The sequence below is a fragment of the Balaenoptera acutorostrata genome, chromosome 3, assembly GCF_949987535.1.
Source record: "Balaenoptera acutorostrata chromosome 3, mBalAcu1.1, whole genome shotgun sequence".
Classification (NCBI taxonomy): domain Eukaryota; kingdom Metazoa; phylum Chordata; class Mammalia; order Artiodactyla; family Balaenopteridae; genus Balaenoptera; species Balaenoptera acutorostrata.
Window position 1 is genome coordinate 40,342,336 of NC_080066.1, and position 15,273 is coordinate 40,357,608.

The following is a 15,273-nucleotide window of genomic DNA, read 5'->3' on the forward strand; positions in this document are numbered from 1 at the left end:
GATATCCTAGACGTATTTACATATCACTCTACATAACTCTATAACTCTACTGTATTCATTTTAACTGCTGCATATACATTTAATGATGAACAAATTGCTGCCCTTAAAGACAATGAAATAAAATATCTTCAACGAAGTATTTTTGCTTACATGAGCAAATATTTTTCCAAGACTTCTAGAAGTGAAATTGCTGGATTAAAAGACACTTAACATCATTAGTGTGGACAGATTCTGCCAGGCTGCCCTCAAAAAAGGCTACCCCAGTCTTAGCAAGGAATAACTCTTTCCTCAGGACCTCTCATGCACTGGATAATACCAGTCTCTTCATTTTCCCCACATAATATTAAAAACAATGTGTCTTTTATTGTTTTAATTGACATTTCTTCATGTGTTTGTGGCCATTTGTAGCTGTTTTGTGAATCATCTACTCTTACCCTTGATTCATTTCTCTGTTGGATTTCTTGTTTTTAACTAATTTAAGAAGCACTTTATAATATATGGATTTTAATTCCTTGCTACATATATTGCAAATATTTTCTCTGTCATTTGTCTTTTAACTATGCTTATTTTGTATTTTGCCATGCAAAAGTATTGAATTTTTTACCAGTGGTATCTCTGAATTCTGTCCTTTATGGCTCCTTGAACTTGTGTCTTATTTAGGAAGGCCTTCCTCTCCTGAGGTTATCCAAATACTTTTCTAAGTTTTCTTCTAATATGATTATTGTTTTGTTTTTTATGTTTAGCTCTTTAATCCATCTGGAAATGATTTTTGTATATGGTGTGAGGTAGGTATCTAAGTGTACTTTTTAAATGAATAGTTCATTGTCCCAACACTGATTACTAACCTATCATTTCATATATTAAATTCCAGTATTGATACATGGGTCTGCTTCTGGACTCTATTTTGTTCCATTGATCAATGAAATTGTCTATTCCTATGCCAGTAACACAGTGTGTTCATTCCTGTAGTTTGATAATATGTTATGCTATCTGATACAGCAAATATCCCTTGTTGTTCTATCTCAAGTATATCTTAGTTTTTTAAAATCAAATATTTACTCCTCTCGATGAATTTTGGTATCATATTGTCAGTTTCCATATATCATTCCATTGAGGGTTTTATTTAGATTGTGTTGAATTTTTAGATTAATTTTAGGGAAGAATGAGAGGTTCATGATATTGAGTCTTCCTATCCAAGGAAAAGACACATCTTTCCATGTATTCAGATCTTCTTTTATGTGTTTCAATACTTTTCTTTACATAGACCTTGTATATTTTCTGCTAAGGCTACACCTAGGAATCTTAAACATTTTGTTGTTGTTGCTAATATATGAGCATGTTTATTTTCTATTGAATTTTGAAGTCATTTTACTAGTGCATGAGAATAGTCTGATTTTTGTATATTCATTTCATGTCTGGGTAGCTTACTAAATCATATAATGGTTCTAATTGCTTTTTAGCTAATTGTCTTGAACTGTCATATCATATGCGAACAATGGTGTTTTGACTCCTCCTTTTCAGTATTTTTACCTTGTTTTTATTCCTGCTTTATTGTAGTGGCTAGGACCACCTGAAAAGTATTGCATAAAATCAGTAATAGAAGATACCTTCTATGCTTTCAATGTTTTATCAGTAAATATGATATTTAGTATATTAAATACAGGAAATTACTGTTTATTACTAATGAATTAGGGCTTTTAATCGGGAAAGGGTGTTGGTAATTTTGGGCATCTTTTGAAAGAATGGCTTTTCTTCTTTTGTTTTTGCCTTATGTTTACTTTGTTTCTTCTCTTGGAATTTCAGACTTCCTGTGAGGATAATATGTGATTGGTGTTTATAAACGCCTTTTAGATAATTGAAAATAATATGCAACTTTTTCAGGAGGCTGAAATATACATGCATCACTCATATATATCAATTAAAACTCATTATTTTTATTTTTTAAATGTATCTTTATTTTTGTTGTCTTCTTGATCTGTCATTTTGCAAAATAAGTGTTTTAATTTTCCATTGTAATTGTAGCTTTGTTAGTTTTCCTTTATTTATAACCTGTTTTACTTTTTATACATTTTTGTTGCTATCTTAATTGGAGCAAAAAAAGTTCATAATTTTCATAATGGTGAATTTTACCATCTTCAAATATAATATAGACCACTTTGTATCCATTTAGTTCTTGGCTTTCTGAAATTTTTTTATATATGCATTCAATTTTGATATATTCTATATTGAATATATGACATATATTCAATATACTATATATGAATTATATTTTCAATGTATATTACACATATTGAATATTATCTATTCAATATATATTATATATTCAATTATATATTGTCATATATTATTATGTATAATGAATATTATACACATTGTATATTCAATTTTTTTACTGTTTGTTATATTTTTTATTCTTTCAAAAGTTTCAGTATTTTCAAAATTCTTTCAAAATTTTCAGAATTTTCTGTTATTTCCTTTTAAATATGTCTTTTCTAGATAACATGCATCTTGATTTTTTAACATAAATTTTTCTCTTATTTAAGAGGTACCATATATAGCCCATTAATTCTTATTGTTTATAGTGATATTATTTAAACTTCTTTTTCATTTTGTGCTATTCACTATTATCCCTCCCCCTTTTTGTAGTCTTTTTGGTATTGGTTAGAGATTTTTGGTTCTATTTTCCTGAAACTGGTTTGGAAGCTATATGTACTATTTCTATTCTTTTAGAAACTACTTTAAAATTTTAGCAAGCACCTTTAAATTTAAACTGTTATAATCAACAACTGATGACTTTCTGTAAGCTCCCTTGCCCTTCCTTCTAAAAGACAGAGCCTTTATCAGGCTTTTGATTATTTCCCTACCTACTCGTCTGTGCACTTATTGTTGAAATTATCTGGAAGTTTCATTCCAGAATATTGTTAATAATAGCAGTGATAGTACTATTTGTATTATTACTATTATTATTTACTTTATGCCTCTATTTTATGGAAATCATTTATTAGTGATTATATTACATTTTACTACCACATTATATTACATTTACTACCACATTACTACCACATTAAATAATTAGTGACCATTATTTAGATTTGAATTGTGTTTTTTGTGGCTTATTTGCTTTGCACTGTTTGTTATATTCCAAGTCATCGTATATTTTAGATTCTTTTTCCGTTTTTCTGGAGTACATCCTCAATTAATTTTTTCTTCTGTGTTTTTCTCAAAGGCTATGAGTGGTAAACATTCTGAGTCTGCTTGTCTGAAAGAAACATCTTCATTTGTCTTTACATTTGATACAGAGCTATCTTGATTATAAAATCCCAGGTTGAAAACAACTTCTGCAAATCCATATTATCATTTATCTTCTAAAATACTTTAAGTGGATAAGGCAAACATGATCTCTTTTTTTTTTTAGAAACAAGGTTGCCCATTGCCAACAAGTCATTCTTTCTTAAGTGTTTATGATTATAATTCCTCCAACTGGCCCATCATAAATATGAGAACTTTGATTAATACCAATAGTTCATCAGGACATTTATAGAGAGCTCTTTCTATCAGTCAAAAGCAGTTTTCTAACAAGTTTCATGTATTAGCCAGAAGTTCCAATTTCTGATGCTCTATTTATGAATGATACAGTTAGTTCCTGAGTTCTAAAACATGCTGTGAATTTTCTTCCACTTATGCTAATAATATCTCTAACCTCCTGGGCAGTGAGGATTTCCCTAATGGTTTTTCTCAGAAAAGTGTACCCTGAATGTCAGTCACTTCCTCTTGCCCTTCACTGTCAGATCTGTAAACCCACAGGTGGCTGATGTCCTCCTCGGGCTATTTAAAAAAAACACTTTCCTTACTGGCCTTTGAGATCTTGCTAAGAACGGTTGTGAATTCTCTTCTGGTCCACCTGATTTCTCATTAGCATGTGGTCTTTCATACTTTTGAACTTCCCTATCCCCTTCACTCAAAACACTGAGTTCTAAGTAGCAGTGAGAAATTCAGGATTGTCAGATAAAGCTAAAGTCATAGTAGTACAGATTAGATGCACATGGACCATGCTGTGCTTTAACCTCCTTGGCCAAGGAGTCTAACCTAATTTTTGCAAATACTCTGATACTTGGTAGCCTTGCTCAGTGATTCTGTGACTTCCCTCTGGACTCCCTCTCAAGGTTAGATTTGATTGTAGTATCAGATTCTGAAATCTTCTCTCCCACTTCAAATCATCTTGTAATCTTTCTTTATAGTCCATGCCAAGGAATGTACCTTCTTTAGGTGTTATCTCTAATTGCTACTCTAGCTGCCTGCAGTATCGTAGGCTTATCTCCACTGGCCCCCCACCCCCGTCACAAAAGTTGCATCATGTTTGGCTATCTTAGAATAAGATGCATCAAGAGGGCATCTGCCTATGAAGAGTGCAGACTGATGTGACTGATTCTGGCAATCTGGTCACTGTGTGTGCTTCTGTCTCGACCCCTTTTAGGTGGGAGGACACACCATGCTCCCCATTCGTTGGATGCCTCCTGAAAGCATCATGTACCGGAAGTTCACTACGGAAAGCGATGTGTGGAGCTTTGGGGTGATTCTCTGGGAGATCTTCACCTATGGAAAGCAGCCATGGTTCCAGCTCTCAAACACAGAGGTACAGAAAGGGGGCAGGTGGGAACCTTGATTTGGAGGAAGGCTGATAAGAGACATCTCAGGCCAGCACTTAGAGTGTGTAAAACATTAGGTGGGGTTTGGAGCCAGCAGAGCAAATGTTGGCAGAAAACAGAAGGAGAGACCTTCTTGGTAGAAAAAAAATTATAGCTCTAGGAAATGTGCTGTGATTGTCAAGAGAGCATGAAATCAGATGTCAAAATTGAGATGCAAGTCACGGTTCTGTTTGCTCTGCTACACTTAAAAATCACAAATGTTTCACTAAGACAGAAAGTGAAAACAAAAAAACAGCTATGAGTTTTTCAATTGTGCCATCTTGTGGAAACACCTACTATGCCCAAGTCATCTGGGTCCCCAAAGGCTTTAGGTAGACCAGGCCCAGAGGTGTGCAGGAAGGTGAACTGGGAAGGCAAATTTCATGTTACTGATAGAGCTGTGTGTGGACTTCCAGGAATAAGATGAATCATAACAGTAAATGTAATAATATACACATTATGTATTTTTATACTTTTGATTTACAATATTAATAAAAAATGTTAGTCGTCAAATTTAATAATAGCTAACATTTAGTGCCAGGCATTTTCCTAAGCACATTAGCCTATATTAACTCAGTACTTTTCACACAAACACTTGTTGAAATTCAGGACAAAGGAAGGGGCGCTGCTTGGGGTTCTGGAATGGACTGGCCAGAGGTGAAAGCATCAGCCTGGAGAAAGCTTGGGCCGTGGTCCAAAGCAAGATGCTTCTCAGTGACATCGTGTCGTCCCAGGGAACTCAGTCCAGTTTGTAGACAGTAAAGGGCTTGGTCTCCCAACCCAGCAGACCTATAAAAGATTGCAGTTTATGGTCTTCTGTTTTCTGGGAAAACATGAACATGAGGACCTTTTAATATTAGAATCCTATCTGAATATTCCAGAAAGTACCTCTCTTCTTGGAAGCTATGTTCATTTTTGCTTTCCTATACCCTGACCATTTAATTAAGTAAATGTCAAAGACTGAAAAGAAGGCATTTCATTACATTTGTAACCTCTCATCATTTGCAAACTGAATGGGTCCTGACCACATTTCCCAAAATAGGACAAAATATTTTGACGACCTTTAAAGAAAATGTAAGTGTGTATATCAGAACTCATTTGTTATGATGCTTTAAAAAATTATTGTTTTCCTGGGTAGGGGGTACTGGTAAACATACACACACATACACACGCATGCGTGCATATATACACATGCTTGTGTACACATACTGGCACATTTGCATGCACTCAGGCACACAATGCACCCTGATCACAGCCCCTATGTAGTTTGGTTGCCCTAGTAAAGAGGGGATTCTGGGCTGAGGGTTCTATTGGTCTCAGCAGATGATCTGTGCTGGATACCTAAACTGGCTTAGAGTAGCTAACAGGTTCTTGTGGTCATCTCTGACACTGCTTGGTAAGGCATTGGCCTTGAAGATGGGCTTCCTACCCCCAGCCACCTCTTCCACTCCACCAACCCCAGCAGTGAAGTCCTGACAGGCACTGATAAATGAGTTTCTCTATTGAAATTGACAAACTGGAGAGCCCCACACTGGAGGAGACACCACCCTTCAGTGCTTTTGATCTTAGCACTAGGCAGCGGCCACTGCAGTTTGAACTGGACCCCTTTTCATGGAGGTGAAGGTAATGGAAGGTGGAGACAGGGTTCAAATAAAAACAGGGAACAGGAGCAGCTGGAGACCTTTCAGGCTGGCAAAGAACTGAGCCTAGTGGGCCTTTGCAGACTCTGGGGTGACCAGGACCAGGAAAGTGCTAACACAGTGATTGTTTGACAAGCCATCCCAGAGTCAGAGTGACATAAGCCCACACTCCAGACAAGGCGCTGTTGGGGGCAGCCTAGGGAGATAAAAACTATATACAGATTAATGGAGGCAAAGAGGGGAAATAACATTTTTCACATACTCTACTAGAGAAGATTCTGTGTGATTTTATCATCACGGTCTGTCTTCAAATGAGGAAACTGTGGTTCGGGGTACATAAGTTGCCCAAGGTTACAGTGGGAGAGTTAGGGAGAAGTTAAACTAACCTGAGAACTGTAAGATAGAACCTTGAAAATTCACATAGTGTCAGCAAAGAAGTCTTTCTGAGGAATTGGAATTGAACTGCAAATTACAGGCGTGGTCCTGAGGGGCCAGCTGGGGATGGTCCAGCTGTACGTTATTTGCTTTCTTCCTACTCCTCCCTATGCCCTCCTGTTTGGTACAGTGGCTCATGCAATCCCTTTCCCCGGCCTCATTTGGTCCTTACAGCAGTCTTAGGAGGTGGTCAAGGGAGACATTTGATCCCCATCCTACAGGTGAGGATGCTGAGATCCTATGAGGTTAATTGACTTTCTCTGGACACCCAGCTGGGCAGTGGTGAATCAGGTGGTTAGTCCTAGTGTTAAGGACTTTTCAAGAAACAGGATACATGGTTTAGTGCAAGGAGCAAGGGAGGATGCGCCTCACTGAGGAAGGGACCTGTGTAATGGCTTAGAGGTAAGCATCACATGTGCACCGAGGCTGTGCCTGGGAGGGGAGCTTGTCAGGAAGTGGGAGCCATGGAGGGGCAGAGCTCCTTCAAGGGGGTTTCCAAATCATGCAGGCTCCTAAGAGGGGGTGGGACAGGTCAGATGCCAATCCCCACTGCCAAGTGGGCAATGAATGCAGCTCAGTCATCTAGATAAAATTCAGGACTAGAGAGGAAGAGAGAAGTGAAAGGAAGAGTGTCTGTGGGAGTTGGAGGCCTGGCCTAAGAGATGGAGAACAGAGGGCAGCAGTGGGCTGGACCAGCCGGTGCTAGATCATGGCCCTTGGAACCCATGCACAGGACAGACGAGCATCTCTGGTCTCCAGCCCAGCCTCAGGAGGGTACCCCGCCTCTGCACTGAAGCTCATCAGTGAAGTCATTGCCTTCTGCTGCGCCTGAGCCACAGGACCAAGGCTGAGCTTTGGTGATAACTTTCCTGTTCTCCTCCCTTTTTCAGGTCATTGAGTGCATCACCCAAGGTCGTGTTTTGGAGAGGCCCCGAGTCTGCCCCAAAGAGGTGTACGATGTCATGCTGGGGTGCTGGCAGAGGGAACCGCAGCAGCGGCTGAACATCAAGGAGATCTACAAAATCCTCCATGCTCTGGGGAAAGCCACCCCCATCTACTTGGACATCCTTGGCTAGTGGTGGCCAGTGGTCGTGAATTCATATTCTGTTGCCTCCTCTCTCCCGGCCTCACACCACCCCCTTTTCCACCGCACAGACTCTTTTCTTCCATCCTTGACTGAAGCAAACATCTTCATATAAACTCAAGTGCCTGCTACACATACAACACTGAAAAAAAAAGAAAGAATAAAAACCCTGTAAGGCAGTTTGGCATATATATATATATATATATATATATATATATATATATATATATATATATAATATATATATATTTATATATCTAACTATCTATCTATATCTACAGAGAGATAACCTCTTCTCTAATGCACAGAGAAGCTGCTGATATACAAACCATAAGACTGTAACAACAACTCAGAAAATCTTAAGTATTATGAATGCAATTGAAACTTCCCTTAGACGTAGGCTGTGGCCCGTGCTTCTTCAGCTCCGACTTCTGGGAGCAGAAGACCTTGACGATGCACAGAGACAGTCTTCGCGTTGGGACGGAGGAGCTGGGGTGGAGCGCCAATCACTGCTGCACAGGTGATCATCTGCACAGGGGTGTTAGCTCCAAGCTCTGCATATGTGCATGGGCAGACCTCATGGACAGGCTCAGCAAGGAAAGAACACCGAACCAGGGGCCTCTGGGACGCCTCACACATCCCCTGACCACCTCCTCCATGCCTTCCTCCTTTCCTCCACCTCAAGACGATTTTTAATCTGTCTTTTCTAGAAAATATAGTCCTGATGCTTTGGGGAGTCAACAATGGCGCCTACAGGTAAACACTGAACAAACAACAACGACAGCAAAACACAAAACCATGGCAACAGTGGACTACACCCATCTTGTAAACCATGCTCAAGTTCCTTCCTAAATTTGAAAGAGATGTGTCATCTCTCCTCTGAACTTCAAGAACTGGACTTTCTGGATTTCAAGAACCGCAGAATTAAAAGCTGAAATCTGAACCCTGTCAAGGCACTGCCTCCTGTCTTTCCATCATTGGAAAGTCTCCTTGGCCGTACCCCCAACATTCAGGCTATTGGGGAGTTAAGGGGGGGTGTCAGACATCCCCCATGTTGTCTGCACATGTGGGCACAGCTGGGTTCCAACGGCAGGAGACTTCATTCTTTGCAGGTCTTATAAGGTCTGCCCCTCTGGGTCGTCTATTTCTCAACCCGCCTTCTCTAGATTCTAGCTCCCACTTCCTGGGCCTCAGGTAAACCCCACTGCTGAGAAAGGGGCCCAGGTCCGGCGAGAGGCCGGGGCAGTGCTTGCTTCAGGGAGCCAGGCAGTGGAGTGGGCAGGAGCCGGGGGGCGGGGCGGGGAGAATCTGTTTGGCACCTACATCCGGCCCCTTGTCATTCTCCTCACGTTTCCAGCCCCTGGGAGGATTGATGCATTTGCCTTTGAGTGCTGTGAAAATGCAGGGGCTGAGAAATCACTTCTGTGGACTGGGGGCAGGGGGAGGGGCCGAGGCTGTTTGGGGAAGCATCCAAAGCCTGGCCGCTGCTGCAGGCTTGGCATCTTAATGAGGACGGAGCCCTGACCAGGGAGAGAGAACGAAGCATCTGGGCTGGGGCCAGCTCCCTCTGCCCCGACACCAGGGGAATCACTGCCTTCCCAGCTGCCGCTGTCAAAGACTGCGACAGGGGCGGATCTCCGGGCCCCCCTGACCCATGACAACAAAATGCCCATGGAAACCGACGGCCTAGCCCCACAGAGCCCTCCCGCTGGGGAGAAGAGGATGTGCTTCTCCCAGGCCACCGGTCCCTCCGCCTCCCCCAAGCACAGAGCTACCGAATGGACTGGGCTTTGCCCAACTGGAGCCTCTGGGTCCCCCGACCTGCACCCCTCTTGGCCAGCTTAAGGGACCATCAGCAGCTTGGATGCTCTGGTCAGCTGCAGTGCAGGCATCCTGTGTGGGGTTTGGGACTGAATTCTGTGTTGGTGGTTTTGCTTCTTTTTTTAGACCCACAAATATTTTTATTCCGAGCTGTGCTCAGACTGTAGGCCACGGTGGCGGGGGTGGGGGGTGGGGGTGGGGTGGAGGCTTGCTTCAGGGATGGGTGGGGCTGCTGAGCGGGGCTGGGAGGGGAGGGAGAGGAGTTGGAGTTGGGTGTGGCTTTTCTCTGTGCTGCGCTCTCCCAGCCCCGAGGACTTTGGAGGAGAGCTCTTGGGATGGACCCCCTCAGAGGAATCCTGTGCTATCCTATGGCAATCGCCCCCCTTGCCTGGAGGCCCTTGGTCTCTTCCGGGGCTGTTAATGCTGGGTTGAACTCTGCAATCTGCTTTGGCCCTAGCTAACTAAGGGAAAGTTGTTCAAGGAGGGAGCGATCTGGGGCCGCTGCGGGGAGGTGTCTCTTAGTGAGAGATAAGGGTCCAAGGCTCCTGTTGCTGCCACACCCTCCCCCATACAGACACTGTGTAGCTTCCATCTTCTTGGCTGTGTGTTCCTAGAACCTCAGAGTCCCTGATAGTCTGGAAGAAAGGGAGGGTGGGGAGGGATTGGTGGGCAATTGGGAATGCAGAATGTAGTAGGGTTTCAGCGCAGGGTGCTGCGTCATCGTGGCCTAATGGGAGTAGGCAATTCCTCTGCGGACAAGGAGACTGGTGTTGTCAGACTGCCCTTGTCCTAGTCCCTTCAGCCTCTGTGTAGGCCTTGGGGTCACACCCTCGTCACGTCCATCGTAAGCAGCTGTCTCCTGTAAGAGTCCAAGGAGAAGGGTACGGGGTTGAGGAGCAGAGGGAGAGGGCCTGCTTTCTCACTGCCCTTGCTGTGCTCTCTGTGTAGAGAGTCTGCATGTTGACTTACTAACCTCAGCAGGTGGAAAAACTAAAAAGTCTTTTTGAAGAGCGAAGGAGACAGAGAATGGGACTGTGGAAATGGAAAGGGTACTCAGGGCTCTGGGGTGAGCAGAGTAGGTGGTTTCTTCTGTAGAGGGAGGACTGAGAAGACTCCCCCGTGTCTCCGTTTCTCCATCTGCAAAATAAGAGGTGTGTTTGCTAATCTCTGGCCCCTTCTACATTCTGGAGTTCTTAGACTCTAACAGCACCGACTCTCTGTGTCCCTTTTCTCAGGACCGCTCTGGAATGCCAGGTCAGCCCTCTGCAGGCCTTGCGTGGGTGGGGGCAGTTGCCTCAGAGGGCTTGTCGGCCTGGGCACAGGTGGGTTCCAATAAGACTGTCCTCTCCTCCTTTGCAGTCACAACGATGCAGGGGCTGAAGTGCCCGAGGTTACTTTACGCCTACAAGGAGCATGTGGTCTCCTTCTCCCTCCTAGACTTCCTACACAGGCAAAAGGCCCTGGTGAAGTGTTATTTATTTACTTATTTATTTTTAAAGAGCCTGAGGTAGTTAAATGGGTGTTGAAATGACATCCCACTAGCCAATATGGCCACTCCAGTCTACTTCAGTCTCATCGCCCCCTACCAAACTCCACAGTTTAGAAGTCCATGTCTGAGCGACCGGGAAGGGGTGTAGCATCATGCAAGCTCCTTTGTAGCTGTGGTGGATGCTGCAGGTTCCCCAGGCTGGTCTCCCTGCCATGCCATCCTCAGCTGGTCCCCTCCAGGACTGGGTGTGAGTGACCTGCTGTTGGATGCCCACCTTGGAGTAGGGTGCCATGGCCAAGGGTCCTTCCAGTTCTTTACTTTGGATGTGAACCAAATGCTGCCCTCTAATTATATCCCTGACCTCTGGATGGATCTTGAGGGTCATTAAGCCTCATTTAGTTAACAGACAAAATCTTGATGCTTCCTCCACTCAGAAGATTGTGCACAAATCATCCCTAGGGAGAGGCTTCCCACTGGAGACAAAGGATACTTGGTCCCTCGGGGTTCAGGTTGAACATGACTCTTTTTCTCTGGTGATGCTTACTTTGCAGACTACACCAGTGCATGTATTTTTGGTGCTAAATACTACAGAAATCAACACCAATAGGAGAGCAGACTGCAAATTTCTGGGGTTGCACGAGACTCAACTCAGAAGCAAAAGGGGTCAGTCGTGCCTGGAGAGTGCAGGATACATGGGAAGTTAGGTGGCAACATGGAGCGGTGGAAAGACCATCGAAATTCCTGGCTTTGCTCTAGTTACTCAGGTGGCATTGGCCAAGTCAGCTAACTTCTCAGATTATCAGATTTCTCATCTGAGACATTTAGAAGGTGGAAATAGATATCCTTAAGGTCCCTTTCAGTTAAAAAATATTATGTTCTGGTCTCACTTTTTTTTTTTTTTTAACTTGCTTGTTAGAAATAAGAGAGAAAATAAAAGATCGGTAAGGATGGGGAGGAGGGACAGTTATCAATGGTAAGAAATTGATTATAGAAGGCAAATAAGAAAGGCTCAGTGACTGTTAGATTTAAGGGCTGTTGGTGGAGGGAAGCCAGGCAGACAAGCCCAGGACCCGATTTTCATGCTCTTCAAGGAGGCTGCCACCCGGGCCCTTGGCTGACTGTCACCAGTCTTTCCTCCTCAACTGGCCATCCTACTCCATTCAACACCAACATACCCAAAGTTGACAGAAGCTATTTCAAGATGTGGAGACAGGCCTGCCTACTGCTCAGGCAGGCTGCTGGCCATCTGCACTCTGGGTCAAAATCCAAGAGATTTTTACCTTCACCTGCTATTGTGAGGAGCTAGGATGTTGGAAAGAGGGCAGCATTTTAAGGTGCAGACTATTCACTAAAGTTCTTCTCCATCCAGGAGTGGTGAGCGGCTTCTTTGCCGCACGTTTCCAAACCAAACAGCAGCAGTATTATTTTGACTCGAGGTACGGTTATTCCAATGGACAGTCTTGAGATCTGGGGTCTTCCTTGTGCTTTGCTCAGAGTCTGGAGCAGAGAAACGTCTATAGGTGTTTGTCCCATGAGCCCGTGTGTGTTGGCAGTCTAGAGAGCTGCCCTCTAATGCCCCTGGGATGTCTATTGTCAACTTTGGGTGAGAGCCAGCCTGCTAGAATACTCCATACCATTTGCCTGAGAGCAAAAAATGCTGCTGTAGCCACTATGTTTTTGGTTCCTGGAGCACCAATACCTTCTTTGATACCATTTCTTTTCTTTTTTTTTTTTTTTTTTGGTCAACACTTACTAGGTTTCAAAGGAAGATTCCAAGTTTTTGTATCATCATTAATATATCAATATAGGCTTCAGAACATGTTTTGGGATGCTTAACATCACCGGCAATGTGATCATAAGGAGAGTATAGGCCTATGTACATTGTATGCTTATATCTATATATTTAATTGGGATGGCTTCATTGAAGGTTCCCTTGGAGTCAGCAAATTGATTCCATCATTCTTCATCTCTTTGACCCTTACATTTCTCAGGGATGAGAAATCCAGAGATGGACTGGCCTAAGACATTCAGAAAGGTCCTGATGGGAAATCTGGCATCGTGTAAAGTTTCATCATTTGGTGCTCCCTGAATTAAATTATGCTGACGACAACATTCTGAGCATCTGAAAATCACTCTTCCTGGTTGATAGATCACACAAGAACCAACCGTTTCTACCACATCACATCCCATTTGGACATGTCCCAAATGGACATCACATTTCGGGGTTGGTATTGAAATCACCAACACTGCAGGTGAAACCAGCACCTAGGAGGGATGGGACAGAGAGAATGTGAGAAGATGATCATTGTTTACTCTTTCTGAAACGTATTGCTGACTGTGGGAGATGTGGTGAATATCTGAGGCCCTGCCTTGCGTATTAGGACTTTTGCTGTGAACATAAGCTGTTTCACCCTAAGGATCTGTGTCTTGGCTTCTGACAGAGTCTCTGTTTTCCTAGTGCATTCCTCCTAATCATAGTTCTCTTGACTGTCTAAACACATTCTGTACTTTGCAACAAGAGATCCTCTGGCCCAAGTCTTGGTATGCCAACATAGACACTTTTCTATTTCACGAGGAGATCCAAGGGGATTGGGGGCCTCTCTCAAAGTACTTGGAATTCTTGGGCAAAATAAGAAAATTCAGATTCCCCTTTTTCTTTAACTGACCAAGTGCCAAATTTAGAACAAGGCCTGGTCTGATATTTGCAGTATGGATGGTGTCTTAAGCCAGTGAGCTGGGCTATCTCCCATCCTACAGAGGCAGGACAGTGAGCTCTATTAATTTTTCCTCATCACCAAGGTAAACGATGCTTTGTGTGCAGTGCCATGGCCCAAGCTTGTGGCTTGCAAGAGATACTTATGGCCAACAAATCTAGAAGTTTCTAATAGAAGATGTATCAAGATAGTGTAGTTGAGGAAAGGCCTGTTGGATTCTCCTTCTGAGAAATGCCTTGTCGCTCAAGTCTTGCTTTTCAGTTTAACATCTCACGAAAGAAGTTGGTTTCTTCTCAGTTTATACTGTGACAAATTTATGTATCCTTCCTGAACGTCCGAAGGTAGACTGAGAGCCTGGACAACCACTAACCATGGTCTACTCTGACATTCTTATGGATGCAACATCTCTAAAGCCCAGTGAGAAATATGAGTACTGAAGCTAAGTCTGGTAGCTTTTCCTTCATTTAAGAAGAGTACATGGGAGCCATAAAAACAAATTTTGTAATATGTTAGCAGGTAGGACATACTCAAATGAATAGCTTCCTGACATCTTTTGTTTTCTCTTGGAGAAGAGCTTATGTTCCATCACCATTTAACAGCTTCCCGGCATTACCTGGTGCCTCTGAGCTCACGTTCGGAGTGAATAAATAAACCTGGTCCAGATGATTTGATGCCTGCTTTCCACAGTAGAGAAGTATATCTCAGTAAAGAAACTTGTCTTTCATTTTTGTCCTTTTTTTCTTTTTCTTTTTTTCTTTCGACTCCTATCCTCCTGCTTCCATAGGACTGACAATCCAGTTTCTTAAACTTCATGATGGTCTTAATACGAGGTGAATCCTGGGACCACAAACAGTTTGGACTTCAAACAGTGAGAAAATTGGCGCAGAATGATTCGGCATACAAAGCAGAAAACTTTCATTTCCTGCAGGCAGGATGGAAGTGACTGTTATATTAAGACTTCTGAAGGAGCCCTGCCCTGGAGTAATTTCAGTGCTGTCAGACAACGTTGACATCTAGATTAACCTTTGTGCAGTGAAATTTACTGCAGAGCTCATTGAGATGCATGAGGTAGATCTCTGCAAATCCCATCTGGAACCCTTGGTGGATCTCTGCAAATCCCATCTGGAATCCCATCAGCCACACCCCCTGCCTTCACTCCCCACCCACTCTTCTCTGCATCTGGGCTCTGACCCCAGGAGAAGGAGGTTTGACCTCTCTCTGACCATGGTGCTGAACCAGGCTTTCTGCTCAGAGTGACGGTGGTTGTCATCGTATTGGTGTTCCCCTGAGGGGACTACAAATCAAGGCACGAAAGCCACTCTGCTGATGACAAACAGCTTTGCCGCATACCTTTATGCTGCACAAAATGAAATGGTTTATAAAGAATTAGTGTGCCCCGAGTCCG

The 15,273-nt window shown here is 43.0% G+C and overlaps 1 protein-coding gene across 3 annotated transcripts in view; it reads left to right on the top strand.

The window, feature by feature from the left end:
* Positions 1 to 8,021, top strand: part of NTRK3 (neurotrophic receptor tyrosine kinase 3) — a 378,761-nt gene extending 370,740 nt beyond the window's left edge. For 2 of the 3 annotated variants that reach the window (XM_057544725.1, XM_057544726.1), the window contains 3 exons: positions 744 to 785; positions 4,475 to 4,633; positions 7,651 to 8,021. In XM_057544725.1, coding sequence (XP_057400708.1) covers positions 744 to 785; positions 4,475 to 4,633; positions 7,651 to 7,836 — 387 coding nt within the window. In that variant the 3' untranslated portion in view covers positions 7,837 to 8,021. The remainder of the gene's footprint in view (positions 1 to 743; positions 786 to 4,474; positions 4,634 to 7,650) is intronic. The other variant, XM_057544727.1, reaches the window with a different exon arrangement.
* The last annotated feature ends 7,252 nt before the right edge of the window (positions 8,022 to 15,273 follow it).